At 47.0% G+C, this 21,744-nt stretch overlaps 1 protein-coding gene across 1 annotated transcript in view; it reads left to right on the top strand.

The window, feature by feature from the left end:
* The first annotated feature begins 5,114 nt into the window (after positions 1-5,114).
* lins1 (lines homolog 1) overlaps positions 5,115-21,744 on the top strand; it is an 18,488-nt gene continuing 1,858 nt past the window's right edge. Inside the window, exons 1-6 of the mRNA XM_079243226.1 lie at positions 5,115-5,880; positions 5,955-6,044; positions 11,600-11,732; positions 17,551-18,222; positions 18,424-18,610; positions 18,679-21,744. The exon at positions 18,679-21,744 is cut by the window's right edge and continues 1,858 nt beyond it. Of these exons, the coding sequence (XP_079099352.1) occupies positions 5,560-5,880; positions 5,955-6,044; positions 11,600-11,732; positions 17,551-18,222; positions 18,424-18,610; positions 18,679-19,909 (2,634 nt within the window). The 5' untranslated portion in view covers positions 5,115-5,559 and the 3' untranslated portion in view covers positions 19,910-21,744. The remainder of the gene's footprint in view (positions 5,881-5,954; positions 6,045-11,599; positions 11,733-17,550; positions 18,223-18,423; positions 18,611-18,678) is intronic.

The following is a 21,744-nucleotide window of genomic DNA, read 5'->3' as shown; positions in this document are numbered from 1 at the left end:
CTGGTTCCAGGGGTGGTTCCGGTGCTGGTTTGGTGCTGGTTCCAGTGCTTGTTCCGGTGCTGGTTTGGTGCTGGTTCCAGTGCTGGTTCCGGTGCTGGTTTGGTGCTGGTTTGGTGCTGGTTCCAGTGCTGGTTCCAGTGCTGGTTCCGGTGGGAGTCTATGGAGATTCACTCTGTTGTGGAGCCCCTAGTGGAAAAGGGGGGAACTGTAGGTCTTGTCAGTTCCACTTTTAATCGCCGGACGTTTCTGATTGGTTCTGACTCTGGGACCAGTAGACCTGACCCTGATGACTTGGGGATCGGCACTTGACAAAATAATTCTGAATTTTAGTAAATAATACTATAAATAAATGTAAGATGTAAAATGTGTGTAAAATATTTTAAAATCACTGAATTGGATTTGAGTTGGAAATAGCTAAATAAATGCCTAAAATCTCAACAGATGTTATTCTAAAGTATTTCATTTATGTTATTTCAAAGAATTAAACCATTAATTTAGTGTCAAAACACTTTACTCTCTTTCTTGTTTCAGACTCTAGGTCCATTAAAAAACAAAAAATTAGAAAGTAAAATATACTTAATATTTTTTTAAAAATTTGATAATGAAATGATTCTGCTTTATTTTGAGTTAATTAATAAAATCTTTTACAGTGTTTTTAACTCCCGGAACTGAGTAAAGGACGGGGCATCGCTTACTACTCCTCAGTTTAGCAGGAAAATGATATTAGATCCCTATGGTTTGAGTAATGACAGACTACTGTGTATGAATTCTTGTTAGAATTATTTTAAGTACTTGCAGTAACAAGATCTTACTGATTCCCCTTCATGATATCGTGTTGAGAGGGAGAAACTCAAGTGATGAGGTGAGTGACAGCACCTGGGATGGAGAGTAAGCAGAAGTGATAAAAGGATGGAGTCAGTGTGTGCGAGGCGTTCTGAGGAGAGGAGCTTGGTGACTGCTAACAACCCAGCCAAGCAACCGTCTGGTGCTCAGTGGGCCTGGTGGGAGGGTGCCGGTCGTAGCTGTGTAGGGCTGCTGGCAGCGACGACAGTTTGTGGGACCATAGGGTGAGGGCGCCATCTTGGCAGGGACAGGAGGAGTTAGGGGGGGCACATATTTATTGACCCATTCGAGATTGCGCCGTCCCATTTTAGATTGTGCCGTCTGATGGCAGCAAATTGTAGTAGCTCTGACTTGCTATCTTGATATTTTTTTTAAAGTACAAACTCTTCTCACATAGATATTAGCCCAAATTAGGTCTTTTTCTTCTAAAGATTTCATGCCGGTTCGGAGGGTGTGCTGCAAGGGAGATTTTTCTGCATATTTTTGGCTCTCTCAAGACTTGTTATGACGAGTCTCCATGGCAACGAAAAACTTGTTTACAATTGGGATCAACTAATTAACCTCTCCCAAATCAGGATTATCAGCGAAACAACACATCAAATCCTGATGGAGTTGAAAAGAAAGAAAAGAGGATGCAGAGCGGGAGTGAGGCAGAGGAGAAAGCGATGGAGATTTAAAGGAGTCATCATCCAGAAATTGCACTTTTTCGAGTTAAAACGTGCGTATTAGTGTTGGGCGGAAGTGATAACATCCCTGGAAGCCTTTCTGTAGAAGACGGCTGGGTTTTTCCGTCTGGGCGCTTTGTTCGCAGCAAAACTGCCCGCAACGCTGAAGTTTCGCAAACAAATTTTTTTAATTTCTCCCCCAGATGTCAACATCCGGGGAGAAAATAAAGCTATTTACACCTACAATCTATTTATGTGATGATCTGATATTTTTATAACTTGTATTTGCAGATTTTAGTCCAGCACATCTCACGCCATGCGCAGCACCAGCGGTCTACTGATGTCTAAAAGTTGATGTTGGAGCAGACTGACCCTACAATGCAGGCAACAACTGGAACACAGCTGTCATCAAGGACTTTCCACCCTCTCTTCAGAAATACAGGTTTGTTGTTTGTTTAATTTTGCACACAGAAGATGGTAATAAATCAAACACATCTACATTCTTAATGGAAGCTAAGAGGCACTTTTATTGCTTGTTCTGAAGTCAGTATCTGGTTCTGTGCAGAAAAGGAACCCAGACATCTCAGCTCAGTCTGGAGGAAGATGATGATGAAGACGGTGCTGTGGAGGCTTGCTCATCTGGCTCCAGAACCACGAGAGTCCACATAAAACCCAGAAAACTCAGCTACTGTGTTAACAGAATAAATAACTAAGAGTGAAAATGATCATTTTTATTTTATTACATTAAAAATGAGCAATGATTTTATTTCTGTACACTAATAAAGATATTGTGTTTTAAAGAACTGTATTTTTTTTACTTCTGCTTTACATTTTACATTCAGAAGTCAGATGCATAAATGTGTATATGGTAAAGTTGTGTATTTACTTTAATTCAATAACTATTGTCCTAAGTGACTGCAGCAAAGTTACTATTTGTTATATGTAATATGAAATGGCAAGAACATAAATAATCACCTTTTACAGTTATTTGCCATTTGATTAGCTTTATTTCTGAATTTTTGGGCATTGAAGAGAAACTTGCCTCTCATTCCCTCCGACAGAATAAATGTACATAATCCTGCTCATAAATGTTTCCTGCATTTTGTAATGAAAAAGCATTGAAGCAGACTGGTTCCATGCCGGGATGTTGGGTCAGACACGGAGGAGTTTGGACCTGCTTTATCCTTCTCAGCACCTAAGGAAATGAAAAGAGAAATTTTATTTTCTAAGCACAGTAATAATATCTTGCTGTCTATTTCTGTTGGTATGTGCAGCTTAACAGAAACAATTAGACCAACATAATAGATGGTAAGTGATGCTGGAATATATAAAACACGGGTCTACATTAGTCAGCAGAAAGTCTGATCAATGATACAAGATATCTGACTTCATGTTATTTATCTGTACAGTAACACAGCAGCCCACATCAGTGGTTGCATCAACCAGAGATCTGTCATGTTGACATAACGACATTTTTCACACTCCTGGCTAAAACAGGAAATATAAATAAGCTAATTAATTTAGAAAAACACTTGATGGTAAATAAAACCTCAATAAAAAGCGCTGCTTCATGAAATTCCGTGTGGTTAAAATGTGTGTGTGTTTATCTGGGTGCAGATCGGCCGGCAGCTGGACACTGAACGTACCGACTGGTTCAGTCAACATCCGTTTCATTTTTTACATCTGCAACTTCAGATTGTGTTAAAAAGTACATTTATTGTTTAAAAAACGGTCCAACATGGAATAAAATTGAGATGTATTAACATGAACGACATGCCTCGTTGTCAACATGCTATCTGAACTGGCAAGGCGAGCAGACATTAAAAGTGACGACTTTACCATTCAGAGACAGTTTGTTGTAAACGTGCTCCTTCCACCATCTCGGTATCTTCTCTCTCAGGCTCAGAGTCCAGTTCAGACATAAATGCTGAATTCAGAAAGCTGCTGCTGTCGGGTTAGCTGCTATCACTAGCCGCTAATGTTTTTAGCATGGAGACTACTGGCCTCGCCCCCCTTCCAACTCCGGACTTCCAGCGACCAATCAGCGAGCACCTCATTAATATTATTTTAATCCATATCCAGGTTGGTGATAATCTCGCGTGAATTCTCGCGAGAAAAGTTTTGTTATGAATAAAGGGTCAGAAAAAGCACTTTTGTTAATTTTTTTTGTTTAATAAGTTTTTAAACAGTTATTTAAAAACCGTTAGAGGACAGTGGGCACATTTCTCCCAACTGTTGTCATGGGAAGATCTGACCATAATCTGGTTCTTCTCACCTTCACCTACAAGCCCATTGTTCAGCAGCAACCAGTCATCACAAAGACTGATTGTCCAAAGAAGAATGCTGCACAAGCTGATGAAGATGATGGAGGATTCTTCACACCCTCTCCACAACACAGTGATGAAACAACAAAGTGTGTTCAGTGAGAGGCTTCTTCAGGTCCGATGTAAGACTGAAAGATACAGAAGATCATTCCTGCCAGCAGCCATCAGCCTCCAGAACAAGACCTCCTCTAGTTAATTATCTACTACAATATTGAATTTCCCTTTGGGGATTAATAAAGTAGTTTTAATTTCATTTTTCATTTTCATTCATTTCATATAGGAGCACCCTTCCACTCCCAGCTACAGGAGAGGTACTCTTGCCATCAATGGAGGGCTCACCATGCTTGGCCGTTATCTGCCAGCTAATTGTGGCGGACCAGCGCTAAAGCTCAGACCCTGTGGGGGGGCAGGACCCTGGGGAAAGTTAAGTAGTTTTTCTTTTAATTCCATGTATTGTGTGGATGTGTGGAGTGAGTGTAGGAAAGTTTTTCGGGTTTTAAAACACTCGGTATTGGATCGTACATCGGGTGTAGGAGCTGTTTAATTGGTAGTTGGATGTTGCTTGTCTTACGGTGGGACCAGGGATGGGTGGTTTCCTGAGACTGGCTGCCTTATGAACATTATGGAATATAAATAAAGGTTGTTCTGGATCAGTTGGATCAGCCTCTAGTGTGTTTTTCCACTGTCATTTGGAGCAGAACTCCAAATCCAGACCACCATGGGTTGATACATTTGATTTTCATTGATAATTTTTGTGTGATTTTGTTGTCAGCACATTCTATGAAAAGAACAAAGTATTTAATAAAAAATAATTCATTTGTTCAGATCTACAATGTATCACTTTAGTGTTCCCTTTATTTTTTGAGTAGCGTATGATGTCTATGGGTGTGGTACCGACACTGGTGCTACGCTGGTCATTCTTCCCTATCCCTATTCTGGAATAGGAGAGGGCGCTTAGGATGCGTCTCTTGTATCCTTTGTTTTAAGATAATCTGGAGCCAAATGAAGGGCGGCTGGGAGGACTGGGAGGACTGGGAGGAGCCTTTGAACTGGGACAGCACTTCACGCCGCTATGACGTAAGCAGCTGACGAATCCGCACTTGGAAGTGTGCAGACCCTGAATTGACAATGTGCATCATATGATGTGTATATAGACTGTATATAAAAAGATATCTATGTTTTTTCCCTTCTTACCTTCAGTCCAGCAGGAGGCGGTAGCGAAGCTCTCAGACTGCCGAGAAGAAGAAGTTGTAAACGCTTTCTATTCAGAGGAAACGGCGTGTTGATGCCGCTGGGACCTCCGTTGTGGCTCGGAACCAGGTCCTGTGGGCCCGTACCCGGTCCCACGGCTCTGAACCCGGTCCCGCGGCTCGGAACCCGGTCCCGCGGGGTCGGAGCCCGGTCCCCCGGCTCGGAACCCGGTCCCCCGGCTCGGAGCCCGGTCCCCCGGCTCGGAACCCGGTCCCACGGCTCTGAACCCGGTCCCGCGGCTCGGAACCCGGTCCCGCGGGGTCGGAGCCCGGTCCCGCGGGGTCGGAGCCCGGTCCCCCGGCTCGGAACCCGGTCCCGCGGGGTCGGAGCCCGGTCCCCCGGCTCGGAACCCGGTCCCGCGGCTCTGAACCCGGTCCCGCGGCTCGGAGCCCGGTCCCCCGGCTCGGAACCCGGTCCCCCGGCTCGGAACCCGGTCCCCCGGCTCGGAACCCGGTCCTGTGGGCCGGTCCCGGCGCATGAAGCGCCAGGTGATGGAGCTCCCAGCGGGTTCTCAGTCCTCCACAGACCTTTTCAGCTCTCTGACAGAAACTTTCACGTCCTCTGTGAACGGATCCCTCCCCGGACTCAGGCCCACCGAGGTGGCGGCCGTGATCTTCTCCGGGATGTGCGGCTCGGTTTCGGACGGGAACCGGGAGGACCTGAGCTGTCTGAGTCTGACCGTGCTGAGGAGGGTGACGGGCGGCGTTGTGTCCCAGAAGCTGCCGGCAGAGGTGGAGCTGGGCTGGGTGGAGGTGCTCAGGGTGCTGTTTCAGGACGGGGACCTGATGCCTCAGCTGGTCGGTACCGCTGCTGCTCAGAAGGCATGAAGCCGAACCAGACAGTGAGAAACTAACAGCTGATCGCTCCACAGGTGCAGCTGTTTGGAGCAGAAGATCAGCTGCTCTCACATCTGGCTGCGAGGACCGCATCTGTCTGTGTTTTCCACCTTCTCAGGCAGACCGTGAGTAAATCCTGGTTCGACTCCAGTTCCTCTTTTCTCATCACCATCCACCTGATCAGATCCAGCTTGTCCTGCTGATCTGGACCCGCTTTCCCCTCCAGCAGTGGTGAACATCCCATGTCTACCCCCCTGCTGCTCCTTTCCACGTCGTCTTGTAGGATTCAGTCCTCAGCATGTTAAATCATGTCATACAGTTACCAATAGTGGTTATAGTCCTGTTCTGTGTTAGTCTACCTGTATGCAGGTATTTCTGTGTTCCACTACCAATGGTATGCCTTTATGGTTACACCGAACAGGATCTCCACTCCACGCACCGTTAAATACAAGAAACCCAAGCTCAATAAGATCCAAAACTGTTCAATACCTTCAAGTATAAATCAGCTACGTGAAAATATTAATTTAAAGTCGTGCCAACAAACAACAATGAGCTATTACAACCACAAAACACAGCAACTTACAAATGCAAGAAAATGTTTTAAACATCCAGTTTTATTTTATCCAACCTGGTGGGCTGATGCACTATTGCCATGGGCACAAACCCACTGCAAAATGAAGCAAATGAAATGAAAATTACTTTATTAATCCCCAAATCTGCACAATAACCCCGGCTGCACCCCAATTATGTTCAGCCCCACCTCATTCTCCAGTCTGCAGCCAAGACCCTCTCAATCTGCATGTTTCTACCCCAGGGGAGGGCAACGCCGGTCCTTGAGTGCCACACTTCTACAAATGTTAGCAGTTTCCCTGCTGCAACACACCTGGAACACATCAGACCTAATCAGACTTCTGCAGAGTTTGACATCTAACTCTGCACAAACCTGCTAATTAGCCACTGAATTTGAGTCAGGTGTGTTGCAGCAGGGAAACTGCTAAGATTTGCAGGACTGCCCCTGTTCTTTACCATTTCTAATTTCCAAAGAAACAGAAATGTTTTGCATGAAGTTTTTTTGCAATGAAAACGGAAGTGGCAACCCGTCCAATATGGCGGAGACCCGTCCAATTCCTTTGAAAGCTGTGTGTTAATTTGAACATCAGTTATGTGAGAATTACAAAAATGACAAGATCTGACCTGAAACTGAAGTTAAAATATTTCTATACATTTCAAAATGCCTGTTTGTCTCCAGAAACAAAGAAAAATGTCAGTAAAATATGAATTTAGCTTAAATCTGACTTATTTTGACACCTTTATTTCTTCCTTTCATTTCCGCTTTCTTCTCTGTCTGGCCGTCTTCTCACCCCCCCATCGTGCCCCCTCTATCCCTGCTGCTGGTGGTAACTGGGCCATTACTGGAACCAGTGAGTAGGCCTGTCGCAATAAGTCAATTCATTGCAGGATGAGAAAAAATGTGCGCAATAAGTAGAGCTGCACAATTAACCGTTAAAAAATTGCAATCTCGATTCCTACTTGTATACGATCCTATTTTCAAATGACAACAATTTAAAAAAAAAAAAAAAAAAGACCACTAATGTTCCGCATTTCTAACTGGGACATCACCTGCATCAAAAACAAGCGCTCCCTCTTTCTCCCTCAACAAACGGTGGATCCTTACACCACGTGACGCAGATGCTGGCTGGTCGGAAAAACTTGCCGACTTTTGCTCAAAATCTGACGACTTTTTTTTTTTAAAGTGACCAGCGACAAATCTAGCAACTTTTACTGGAGACGTTACTGGAGTTACTGGAGACGTTACTGGAGTTACTGGAGACGTTACTGGAGACGTTACTGGAGACGATACTGGTGTTAATGGAGACGTGACTGGAGACGTTACTGGTGTTAATGGAGACGTTACTGGAGACGTTACTGGAGACGATACTGGTGTTAATGGAGACGTTACTGGAAACGTTACTGGAGACATTACTGGTGTTAATGGAGACGTTACTGGAGACGTTACTGGAGACATTACTGGTGTTAATGGAGACGTTACTGGTGTTAATGGAGACGTTACTGGAGACGTTACTGGTGTTAATGGAGACGTGACTGGAGACGTTACTGGAGACGTTACTGGAGACGTTACTGGTGTTAATGGAGACGTTACTGGAGACGTTACTGGTGTTAATGGAGACGTTACTGGAGACGTTACTGGTGTTACTGGAGACGTTACTGGAGACGTTACTGGAGACATTACTGGAGACGTTACTGGAGACGTTACTGGAGACGATACTGGTGTTAATGGAGACGTTACTGGAGACGTTACTGGAGACGTTACTGGAGACGTTACTGGAGACGATACTGGTGTTAATGGAGACGTTACTGGAAACGTTACTGGAGACATTACTGGTGTTAATGGAGACGTTACTGGAGACGTTACTGGAGACATTACTGGTGTTAATGGAGACGTTACTGGTGTTAATGGAGACGTTACTGGAGACGTTACTGGAGACGTTACTGGTGTTAATGGAGACGTGACTGGAGACGTTACTGGAGACGTTACTGGAGACGTTACTGGTGTTAATGGAGACGTTACTGGAGACGTTACTGGTGTTAATGGAGACGTTACTGGAGACGTTACTGGAGACATTACTGGAGACGTTACTGGTGTTACTGGAGACGTTACTGGAGACGTTACTGGAGACGTTACTGGTGTTACTGGAGACGTTACTGGAGACGTTACTGGTGTTAATGGAGACGTTACTGGAGACGTTACTGGAGACGTTACTGGAGACGTTACTGGTGTTAATGGAGACGTTACTGGAGACGTCTCTGTTTGGTCCATTTAGATTATTAATGTCCAGTTTAAACCGTCTGTCCAGTAAGTAGTTTAAATGTTATGTTTTTTTGCCAACATATGTTCATGTTTTACTTTGACTAAAAACAAACCAAAAGGAAGAAAACTACAGAAAACAAACAAACAACGAAACGAAGTAACTCTGCCAAAGTGTCTCTTTTGGGTCACTTTGCTGGTCCAAAGTAAAGAAAGCAGCTATTGGCTGTTCTAAAAGTCGCTGAATGACGTCATCGCCTAATTTGCATAATTAGCCATATGCTGTAATGTAATGGACGTTGTAGGAGAGAGGAATAATGTTGTGGGAGAAACAAAAGGTGAGTCCAAACCATCCTAAATATGTTTATTCCGATGAATAAACTCTGTTCTTTTGGGTCTTTTTAATTTTTTAAAAAATTTTGCCATTGATATAGATTATGCTTTTAAAAAAGTAAAATTGTTGATGTGCCGGTAATACGTGCAATAAATATTTATATTGGAAAAAAATCGTGAGAGAATTGTGCAGCCCTAGCAATAAGTTTGCTGGATGCAATAATTTTCATTTGTCTTTCTTTTCTCTCCCGAGTGTCATATTTGTTTTAAGACGATATTGACTAAACACGGCAACACAACAAGCTTCCATCTGCACATCAACTGCAGTTTTCCCAGTGGAAAAAAGACCTCAAACAGGCTAGCTCCATCCTCCCTACCGTCCACCATCACTGGGGTGTCTAACCGACAGATTAACCACCAACAGGACAGTGCAACATGGTGGGCATTCAGACATCCTGGTAGGTAAGGCGACGCTGTCCTTTAATGTTGTTCAAAAGGCGACATTTTGAAAAATGTTGCAAACATTTCACAGCCAGTATGAATGACCTGGATGAACGTTCATGTTACAAACGGCACTTCCACAACTTTACAATGACATTTTACCATTCCACCTCTGGTCCAGTCCACACATGTCCCCTTATACGACCACAGACTGTGTAACTGTGTTACATGGTGTTTAGAGACCATATGATCTAGATAACCATGTTGCCAAAACCCCTGGAGAAATCCTGATCTGTTTCAGCAGACTGGAGACCGGATGGGTCTAGTCTGCACATCCAGCTAAATGTTCTGTAGAAACTAAAGTATGTTGATCTTTGAAAGGGTGTACTTGCATTATTATGGCTTTATTGTTATTTTAGTTGAAAATGGTCTCAAAATGACAACAATAATCACTTATTGTTCACAGCATAATATTATCGTCTATTGCAATAATTTCTGAGACAATTAATCACATGGCAGAATTTGTCACCGTGACAGGCCTAGCTGTGAGCTGGCAGAAGGCTGATGGTGGGGAAAGCAGGACGAACGTTCCTGTGGTCCCTGTTCCAGCCTGTGTGTTGGGGTAAATGGCCTACTGGCTTTTACACGACCAGCAACCTTCTCCCTCTTCCCCACGTCTTCATGACGGCAAGTGCTGAGTTGCCGTCATGTGATTGGCTGGCTGGTTGGTGTTACCAGCAGGTGGAGCTGATGAGGTGCATGGTGCGTGCAAGTCATCACACACACCTTCCAGTGTTTCACGCCGTATGAACCAACATGCTGAACGTCCACAACCCGCCCGCTGCCCACAGTCTCACTCAGAGCTGCTGTGGAGGCGGTTTAACCTCAGTGTCTGCTCCACCAGCTGTAGATGTTCCTCTCATCTCAGGCCTTGTCCACACGTAGCAGGTATTTCTCTCCGCTTTGGCCTGTCGACCACATAAACACAGATTCCTGCATCAAAAACGACAGCTTTAAAACCCTCCGACCAAAGTGAAGGTGTGTGAACGCTCCATCTGGCGTGGATGTGTATAATCGGCTTCTAGGTTTAGAAACGTCGCCGTCTCCCACAGAAAATACCATGATGTCACATGTCGATCTTTGTTTCCAACAACATGGACATCCTCAGAGCTGCGTTGGCGTTATCCGTTGTCCAGACGCTTTGTGTGTGTTTTACACTGCCGTCGGTACCGCTCCACGTAGACAACCGTTAACGGACGAGATTAAAGCGGCTCTATGATGCTATGTCTAGTTTTCGGAGTTTTCCACAGTCTTATAGTGATGAATATTCATCAGACATGTGAGCGGCGCCGTGTTTTCTCACATAAACACATGTTGGAGTTTCCCCAGCACTGTCTACGGTCGGTTTCCATGGCGACAGAAACGATTGGTTTTAGAGAGTTTTTTCTAGTTCAAGATTCTACTGGTGGACGGATGGGACTCGGTGATTGGTCATCTTCTTGACGAGAAGAAAGCCACGCCCACATTCACTGCTCAGTATAACTACTGCTAGCAGCTGACCAATCAGACGCAGCCTGCAGGACAGGGGGTGGGGCTTTCTCTGTTGGCGTGTTTCTGGCTGATCTGAGAGGATCAATACAACATGAATGAAGGAAAATGATTGATTACTTCTTGTCCTTCTGGACTTGCAGATTAAAATACATTAGACTGAAATGTGCATCATGGAGACACTTTAAGGTCGGGTATTTTCCGTCACATAACCAGATCAGGTTGGAGGCATGGTTGGTGTTTGGTGGAAGTGACGTCGTGAGAAGTTTGTTCTGATTGGATGGATCAGGGACGCTACCGCACCTGAAGGTTTGATACGCTGATAAATGTGCTTAACAACGCGGCGATGCAGATCGGTGTGTGGATGGAAAACAAGGTCATGTGAACCCTTGAAAGATATTTTGTTCTACAGAAACCCGGCTATGTGTGGACAAGGTCTGAAAGCCTCTCGGCTTTTACCGGCCACCAGTAAGTCTTCTAAGATGAGAACATAGCCCGATGTGTCAGGTTTGTGTTGATGTGTTTTCCCAGGGCACACTCAGTCCTGTCTGGCAGAAGAACTGTGTTCAGACCTTCCACAGCTCAGCGCCTGGTCCTGAGTTAGACTCCTATCTGTTCAGCCTGACTGAGCTCCTGAAAAAGCTCCTCAGAGGGACCGATTCAGGTAAGACCTTATGGTTTGGTCCATGTTAGAGCTGGGCTATATGACCTCAAATAGATATCACAGTATCTTATCTAGACCTCAGACTGGGGTACGGGATCCCCTGTGCGACTGGTCTAGAGACCGGGTGTGACCGCAGCCTGCTGAACGTATCTTAACTCGGCAGTGACTTTTTCTGTCTCCGCCCTGTAAATGCTGGGAATCATATTTTCAAAAAATATTTCCTCAGTGGGAGGTCGTATCTCACGTTGACGGTTTTCATGAGGTGCATTTACGCTTTGCGCTCCACAGCAGCGATGGAAGCCATGTTTTTTACTATATGATAGCCTGTCCCATTGCTCATTTCAACCCATCTTTTAGACATTCGCTCGTATTGTTCATATCGAACTAACAAATGCTTTGCTGAGTGGCTGCTGCCTTGATGTGGGAACACTTTGATTGCTTCTCGCAGCTTTTGGTGCTGCTGCATTTATATTCTTGCTTACATTTTTCTTCTTTTCTCATTTACTTGTCTCTATTTTTTTAAATGAATACATTTATTGACCTATTTATTTATTTTTTCATTGATTTTTAATCTTACATATACATTTTATCTAACTATGACATATTTTATGTACTATGTTGTTCTAATTATTGTTTCACAGAATTATTAATTTAGTTATTTTATCTTGTGTGTCTGTAATTTATCTTCTTAACTTTTTAGCTCATGGGGACCCTCCATGTCAGGGACTGCGCCTGTTTGACCGGCGGGGTCTTGACACTGCAGCCATATGGCTTTGACACTGCAGCCATATGGCTGTGGACCCCGGCCCGCCCCGGTCTGGGTGTTCCCTGTGGCGGGGTCACTGTCGGTCATTCCTGGGGTGGCTCCTGACGTGGACGGACTCCCCAGATAACGTCTCCTGACAGCAGAGTCAAGCCAGATACAGAGACAAAATCCTGAAGTTAGTAGTTTTTATTTTGGCATCAGTGTTCAGGGAAAGGGTTGGGTTGTGTGTGTGTTTTTAAGTTTGGAACTGTTTTTATTTTTATGTTAAGAACTTTGATATGCTTTTGTATGAAGAGTGCTATACAAATGAAGTTTGATTTGATATTCACCATCACAGCAGCCTTAACTAGCTTCAGCTAGTTTCAGCTAGCTTCAACTAGCTTCAGTGGCCGCTTCCCTCCTAGTTACTGACTGCAGAATCTGGTGACTAACACGCCATACACATAGTACGCTCTCTTAAAGGGACAGGAGTAGAGCCTACCTACACGCAACCAAAAAGACACAAATGGCTTCTTTTTTTTTTCCACACCAAAATTATCGACTTGGGCTAAATTATGTCCGTTATATGTTCTCCTCTGCTCTCAGCGAAAGCGGATGTTTTTTCCTTTTTCCTTTTTTTCTCTCCCTTTCTTCCAATGCCCTGCTACTTTGTGTATCTCGGCGCCTCACTTTACATCTTCTTATTCCTGAGACTTTGTACATCATGAATCTGATTGGCTGGTCTCTGAATGTAGTTGATCAAATTTTTATCCCGGAGATTGGGCAGAGGGGAGCCTGCATGTCCTGATGGGACGCATCCTGCTGGATACGTTCTGGACTCGTGGGCTAAGTGGAGACCAATGTGTCTGGCGGTTCTTTCAGTCACGGTTCTGGAACTGGTCCGCAGAATTGATGCGTGGAGCGGATGTCTGCTCGGATCGGTGGAAAATTGACCCCCGAACATCAGGCTGTTTGAAGCTGCCAGAGTGAGACCAGTCATGGACTCAAGGTTGGGAGCAAAATATTTTCCTGGCCTGAAACCTAAATCAATCTTATCTGGATTCAGGTCCCCTGAAGGCCTTGGTGCCAGTACAACCCCCTTGGAAAGGCGATGTGATGTTCACTGATGCTTGGTCCAAATCCTACCCTGCATCCACACGTGGCATCTGGCTGCCTCTGTTCTTGCAGCAAACTTTTATTCTGTATTAAACAGACACACTTTTAACAGGCGTGTTGTCCACCAAGACATGGGCTAGTTGGGGCGGCTGTAGCTCAGGAGGAAGAGCAGGTGTCCTTCAACTGGAAAGTTGGGGGATCGATTCCAGGCTTCCCCTAACAGGCCGAAGTGTCCTAGAGCAAGACACTGAACCCCAAGCTGTGCGTGAATGGGTGAATGTGACAAGTAGTGTAAAGCACTTTGAGTGGTCTGCATGACTAGAAAAGCGCTACAGAAGTACAAGTCCATTTACCATTCTTACTGTGGACATGTTTACAAGTCACTCCTTCTTTCTATGGGAATTATTCTTTTTAATCTTTTAAAAGGCAGCAATTTGCGATTGTTTGAGAAGTGTTTCTCCACACAGCTCATGACCATAGGTGAGGGTAGGAACGTAGATCGACTGGTAAATCGAGAGCTTCGCCTTCTGGCTCAGCTCCTTCTTCACCATGACAGACCGGCGCAGAGTCCGCATTACTGCAGACGCCGCACCGATCCGTCTGTCGATCTCACGCTCCATCCTTCCCTCACTCGTGAACAAGACCCCGAGATATTTAAACTCCTCCACTTGAGGCAGGACCTGACTCCCGACCCGGAGAGTGCAATCCACCCTATTCCGGCTGAGGTCTCAGATGACCATGGTCTCAGATTTGGAGGTGCTGATTCTCATCCCAGCCGCTTCACACTCGGCCGCGAATCACTCAAGCGAGAGTTGGAGATCACGACCAGATGAAGCCAACAGGACCACGTCATCTGCAAAAAGCAGGGACCCAATCCTGAGGCCACCAATCCGGATCCCCTCAACACCTCGGCTGCGCCTAGAAATTCTGTCCATATAAGGTATGAACAGAGCTGTTCCACAGTTCTGCGACCAGAACGAAATCTCAATCTCAGTTGAATCTCAATCTGAGATTCGACTATCCGGCGGACCCTCCTCTCCAGGACCCCTGAATAGACCTTACCAGGGAGGCTGAGGAGTGTGATTCCCCTGTAATTGGAACACACCCTCCGGTCCCCCTTCTTAAAAAGGGGGACCACCACCCCAGTCTGCCAGTCCAGCAGCACTGTCCCCGATGTCCACGTGATGCTGCAGAGGCGTGTCAGGCAGGACAGCTCCACAGCATCCAGAGCCTTAAGGAACTCCGGGCGGATCTCATCCACCCCCGGGGCCTTGCCGCCAAGGAGCTTTTTGACCACCTCAGCGACTTCAGCCCCAGAGATGGGAGAGTCCACCCCTGGGTCCCCCAGCGCTTCTTCCTCACCGGAAGACGTGTTGGTAGGATTGAGGAGGTCTTCGAAGTATTCCCTCCACCGACCCACAACGTCCCGAGTTGAGGTCAGCAGCTCCCCATCTCCACTGTACACAGTGTTGATGGAGCACTGCTTCCTCCTCCTGAGCCGCCGGATGGTGGACCAGAATCTCCTTGAAGCTGTCTGGAGAAGTCTTACTCCATGGCCTCGCCGAACTCCTGGAGTACCCCCCACAGGAGCCCCTCGGGGACACGGTCGAACGCCTTCTCCAGGTCCACAAAGCACATGTAGACTGGTTGTGCAAGAGATTAGTTCATATGATGAACCCTCCTCTCCGGGACCCCTGAATAGACCAGGGAGGCTGAGGAGTCCACCTCCGGTCCCCCTTCTTGAAATTTAAATTAGTTTTTAAAATTCTGAATCAGTTTTCAAAATGTAATTTTGTCCTCTAATTTTTAAGTCTTTTTTTGGACATTTTAATTTGTTTTGCACTTCCCAGCCACCGTAGTCTGGAGCACTAGAAACTAACAAGCTAAACCACAAAGAAAGAAAACCAGCTGCTGTTAGTGAATAAACCTGCAGACGACTCAGTGACTGTGTCACATGCAGAGCATACAGAGTGGAACGTGTTCAGAGAAGAGTGATCAATGTGATCCCGCCCACACAAAGGCAAGAGGCAGGCCAAGAGAACCTTGAGACCTGGGCAGACCCCAAGCACAGACCCCAACTGCCCCACTCCAGAGCCAGTCATGCACCCACCCAGGAGGTGGCAGAGGGGGGCCCAGCCAGAGTCCCCCGCAGTCAGCAGGAACAGCTGGGCACCAGTCACCAGCTGGGCACCAGTCACCCAAGAGCCTGAAGGCAACCCACCACCACTGCAGGCAGAGGGCCAAGCCCACGCCAATGGAGAGCCAGGACCCCCTGATCACCACCGAGCGGCAGCCTGACCGCACCCTTCAGTATTCTTCCCACTCCCCGCACCCACCATAGGCTGTATACAAAAGATGAACAGAGTCTCCGTGACGTCGCCTGTAGGTTTCTGAAGAGCTGAACTGGAGCTGATTGGGCGGTTCCTACTGTCGTCATCTTGGAAGTGTCACACGTGTCGTCTCTACTGGAAAATAATAAAATAGCAAAGAGGTGGAGCTACGTGTTGGTAAAAGCGTTCATCAGCATATTAAACCTTCTGGCAGCAGTCGCGCCCCTAATCCTGTCCAATCAGAATAACCTTCCATCTCACAACATCACTTCCCCTAAACACCAAACATAACTTGTTAGGTGGTGGAAAATAACTGACCTCAATCTCATCTTGCTTTCGGTCATCTAGTGAAGCGGTACTGACGGCAGTGTGAAAACACACACAAAGCGTCTGGACAATGGATAACGCCAACACAGTTCTGAGGCTGTCCATGCTGTCGACATGTGACATCATGGTATTTTCTGTCACAGACGGTGAAGTTTGGAAACCTAAAACCAGGTTATACATGTCCACATGTAGAGAGTGTTTACACAGCTTCACTTTGGTTGGAGGTTTTTCAAACATTCGTTTTTGATGCAGGAATCTGTGTTGTCGACAGGCCAAAGCATAGAGAAAATATTTTGTAACATAACTAAAAATGCCAAATTTTGAGATTAAATTACTTTTAAATGAGCGAGATAGAAACAAATTCACTCCCCCCACAGTTGTCATGAAGGTAAACCTGACCTATTAAACCTAAAATTGTTTTTGTACCAGGCTGGAAACATGTTTATTCCTGCTGTAAACATGTTTATTTCTGCTGTAAACATGTTTATTTCTGCTGTAAACGTGTTTATTTCTGCTGTAAACATGTTTATTTCTGCTGTAAACATGTTTATTCCTGCTGTAAACATGTTTATTTAGCTGTAAACATGTTTATTTAGCTGTAAACATGTTTATTTCTGCTGTAAACATGTTTATTCCCGCTGTAAATGTGTTTATTTCTGCTGTAAATGTGTTTATTTCTGCTGTAAACATGTTTATTTAGCTGTAAACATGTTTATTTAGCTGTAAACATGTTTATTTAGCTGTAAACATGTTTATTTCTGCTGTAAACATGTTTATTCCCGCTGTAAATGTGTTTATTTCTGCTGTAAACGTGTTTATTTCTGCTGTAAACGTGTTTATTTAGCTGTAAACATGTTTATTTCTGCTGTAAACATGTTTATTTAGCTGTAAATGTGTTTATTTCTGCTGTAAACATGTTTATTTAGCTGTAAATGTGTTTATTTCTGCTGTAAACATGTTTATTTAGCTGTAAATGTGTTTATTTCTGCTGTAAACATGTTTATTTCTGCTGTGAAGTTGGTCTTTTTAACATGGAAGTCTGTGAGAATTCGCTCTGTTCTGGGGCCCCTAGTGGATGAAGGGGGAACTGCCGGTTTTAGCTTCTTTCTTTGACTGCTGGAGGTTGCCGCTTGACATGTCCCATGTCCAGTAGCAGAACCTGCGGAGTCATGTTAAAACTGAACCAGTCATGCCGGTTTGCAGAATCTGTTGGAAACAAAGCTGTCTTGTCGTCTTGGTGGAGCAGAACCTCCTGAGTTGTGTTGTGTGTAATTCTTTGTTGTGTGTTTCCTCCCATCAGGGATTCTTAGGACCGTCATGGCAGCGTTTGCCGGCAGCCTCAGAGTTTTGTGTTCCAAGCTGCTCCCTGAGGACGGAGGGCAAACGCTATCCAGCAGTCTTAGAGGAACCACACTCTGCCTGCTGATGGACCTGTTGGAGGTTCTAACAGCAGCCACTGCGGTCTGCGGAGCTGGACTCTGCGGGTCTGGACTCTGCGGGTCTGGACTCTGCGGAGCTGGACTCTGCGGGTCTGGACTCTGCGGAGCTGGACTCTGCGGGTCTGGACTCTGCGGAGCTGGACTCTGCGGGTCTGGACTTGGAATCATCTCTACACACTCTTTGGCTCTCTTGAGGACCATCAGCTGCTCCTCTCAGTATTTTGTCAGCAGACGAGTCCTGCTGCTCCTGAAAAGGACTCTGTTCCAGAAGCTGGGGGAGGACTGGTCCCTGCCTCCCAGACCCACCCAGGCCCACCTGAGCTCAGGTGTGCGTGTTGTGGCTCGATGTGTGATGGTGGCGGTGGCGGAGAACTGGTTACAGACCATCCCCGTGGAGCGGGATCCTTTCTTTGGAGGAACAGAATCCATCGGAGGACGTGAAGGTCAGACGCTGAACGGCGTGGTTCTCCGAGCCGTCAGCCTGATTCTGCTAAAGTCCGTCCAGGTTCAGATCCAGCGGACCGGACCTGCAGGTGAGATTCCATCATTAAAGAATCCCAAAACAGTCTCATGTGACGTATCCATCATGGAAGGGTTTAGTGTCAAGCAGAAATCCAGAAGGTCCTGAATCTTGGAAGTGTTGTCCAGTTTTTCCGTCCGTCAACTTTCCCCCGATGGAGCAGGCATTTTCCAGCATTCATGTCATGTCAGATGTTCATCCTTTGTCTTACCAGAAGGAGTGGACAGAACCAGGACCTTTTGGACGGGTCTCCAGAGTCTGTGGGACTTCCTGAGATGGAGCCATGGCTCCCTGAGGGAGCTTCCTCACCGCTGCTGCTGGGTCAGTCTTCTGTTTGGGGAGCAGGATGATGACCTGATGGAGGCCGCCAGCACATGTCTTTCTGTGTTCCTGACATTCAGGTACCAAACTGAGCAGATCTTTGTTTTCTGATGTGCAAGTGATGAAGATCTAATCTTCTCTTCTTCAGACAGAGTTCAGAACTGGATAACGGCGCCGCCTTGGAGGCAGCCTGTTCTTCTGGCTGTAACCCTCACTGCCACTTCATCCTCCTGCTTCAGAGCTTCTCCTTCGACCACAGCGTCCTCCTGGACTTCCTCATCTCCATGGAAACCTGCTTCCTGGAGTACTTCGTGTGTTACCTGAAGTTCCTCAGAGAAGACTGGCAGGGCTTCTCTGCAGCATGCCGAGGCGTCGCTCCGTCGGCCGGTCCGAGTCCCGGTTCCCGCCGAGGCGTCGCTCCGTCGGCCGGTCCGAGTCCCGGTTCCCGCCGAGGCGTCGCTCCGTCGGCCGGTCCGAGTCCCGGTTCCCGCCGAGGCGTCGCTCCGTCGGCCGGTCCGAGTCCCGGTTCCCGCCGAGGCGTCGCTCCGTCGGCCGGTCCGAGTCCCGGTTCCCGCCGAGGCGTCGCTCCGTCGGCCGGTCCGAGTCCCGGTTCCCGCCGAGGCGTCGCTCCGTCGGCCGGTCCGAGTCCCGGTTCCCGCCGAGGCGTCGCTCCGTCGGCCGGTCCGAGTCCCGGTTCCCGCCGAGGCGTCGCTCCGTCGGCCGGTCCGAGTCCCGGTTCCCGCCGAGGCGTCGCTCCGTCGGCCGGTCCGAGTCCCGGTTCCCGCCGAGGCGTCGCTCCGTCGGCCGGTCCGAGTCCCGGTTCCCGCCGAGGCGTCGCTCCGTCGGCCGGTCCGAGTCCCGGTTCCCGCCGAGGCGTCGCTCCGTCGGCCGGTCCGAGTCCCGGTTCCCGGCCAGGCGTCGCTCCGTCGGCCGGTCCGAGTCCCGGTTCCCGGCCAGGCATCGGTCTGGGATGGTCCGATGCAGAGGGACGGTCCAGTCTGGGTTCTGGACTTCGCCTTGTGGAGTATGATAGTTCTGAGTCTGACCCAGAGGACCTTGAGGAGTCAGAACTTCTAGAGGAAACTAGATGCAATGTTTTGGACTGGAACCAGAATCAAAGCAGTTCCGGGTCTGTTAATAAGCCAGCTGGACCGTCTCTGAGTGGATCTGCTTCTGATGTGCGTGGAGCGGCCCCGGTGTCTCTGATCCGTCCCAGCTTCGCTCTTCAGCTGGGACCGGAGAGCTGCGAGACTTTGGATCGAGCCGTCCTCTGTCTCACAGAACTCAGAGACGTGGTGAGGAGGCTGCAGAAGAAGAACCTGTTCCCCTACAACCCGGCTTCGCTCCTCAAGCTCCTCTCACAGCTGGAGCCCTCTTAGACTGGATCCTGGTCCGGTCCTAGTTCTGGTCCTGGCTCAGTCAGTCTGGATGTTTGTAATAATGTGAAATGTTAAGTTGAAGCTTGATGTTGGGGCTCCACTGTGTCTATTCCCAACGCTGACACGAGTTCTTTTTGCTTTGGACGTTTTCATCTTGTCGTTTACAAGAAACATGCCTGGCGTTTATGTCGGCTCCCAGATATCAGCAGAATAAAAACCAAACCAGTTCAAATCATTTCTGGTGTGAAAAAAATATTCAAGCCTGAGATTTTAGTTTTTTAGACTGGATCAGAACCAGATTCTGGTTCCAAAGCCACCTGAACATACCCAGTGTTTCCTCTTTTGACGAAAGGCTAAAGAAGGTGCTGGAAGCCACCAGAAGAGCAAACTTCAAGCTCAACAAGGAGAAGTGCCAGCTTGGGGTGAAAGAACTGACATTTGTGTGAAGGAATCAGACCAGATCCCCAAAAGGTTTCTGCTACTGAAAACATGCCCAGGCCACAATGCAAGAGCGTTGTACTGTTAATGGAATGGTGAAGTTCATCCCAAACCTTTCAGAAAGACATTTGACTGAGGAAAGAACTGAACGGGAGTGGAATCATGAACTTGAGGAATCATGGAAGGAGTGTAGATTCTATGATCCGACTAAACCCATCAAGATCTCCTCAGATGCTTCAGAATGGACTAGGACCTGTCTTCATGCAGGTGATTGCATATGTGTCTGGCTCCATGACAGATGCAGAGAGTCGGTGTGTGCAAACTGAGAAGGAGCTACTCAGTGTGATGTATGCATGTGAAAGATTCCATCAGTTTGTGTCGGGGCAAGCAGTCATGAAACTGACCATAAACCACTTATTTCACTGTTTAAAAATCCACCGAATGACTGCCTGCTGCGGAAATGATGATGTACACACCTGGCAAGCTGTTTACTGCAAACATCCAGAGCCGTTGATGCAGGAGAGACATCCAGAACTAGCAATGAGGAAGTGGTGGATGCTTACATGAACATGAGCACAAGCATGCTACCAGTTGCAGATGCTAATATGGAACGCATTAGATGTGAAACTAACCGAGATGAGACATGTAAACAACTCGCAGAGACCATCATGGCACGTTGGCCTAACTCTAAACAAGATAGTTTTTATAACATTTAGGAGTAGTGAAACTGCAGAGCAGAAGTGTCTATAGTTGCTGGAATCATCTTTAAAGGAAGCAACATAGTAATTCCCGCCAGCCTCCACATAGACAAGCTCCAAAGAATACCTGAAGGACATCTGGGGATCAAAAAGAGCATGTGAGGTGATGTACTGGCCACAACTCAACCAGGACATAACTAATGAGCTTTAAAACTGCACAACATGCCTGAAGTATCGAAGCAACAACCCAGCTGAGCCGCTTCAACCACATCAGATACCAGACCGCCGAATAAAAAGGCCGGTGTGGACTTGCTCTGTTTGGCAGACAAACACTATGTTGAAATTCATTGTCCCCAGAAGTGTGCAGACTGCACACTACCTGCAGCTGCGGTGACAAGCGTTCAGAGGTCTTTGTCCACTCAGCGTCTAGTCCCCATTACCCACAATCCAGCGGTTTAGTGGAGAAGTCTGTACAAAGAGTGAAAAGACTGATGCGGAAGGCTAAGAACGGCGCCACAGACTTCCACCAGAGCTTGCTGGTGTACCGCTCTACGCCACTGGAGGGCGGTAGATTGCCTACACTACCCCTTATGGGCCGGAGACTTGGGTCCAATCTTCCTGTCCATGGGACCCTTCTGAAGATGGAGGCAGAGGATGTGAGGAGACTCCAAGAACAACAGACAAACACAGCACTTTGCC

Source organism: Telmatherina bonti, assembly GCF_933228915.1.
Source record: "Telmatherina bonti genome assembly, chromosome: 1".
In the NCBI taxonomy this organism is placed as follows: domain Eukaryota; kingdom Metazoa; phylum Chordata; class Actinopteri; order Atheriniformes; family Telmatherinidae; genus Telmatherina; species Telmatherina bonti.
This window is presented reverse-complemented; position numbering and strand designations above follow the sequence as displayed.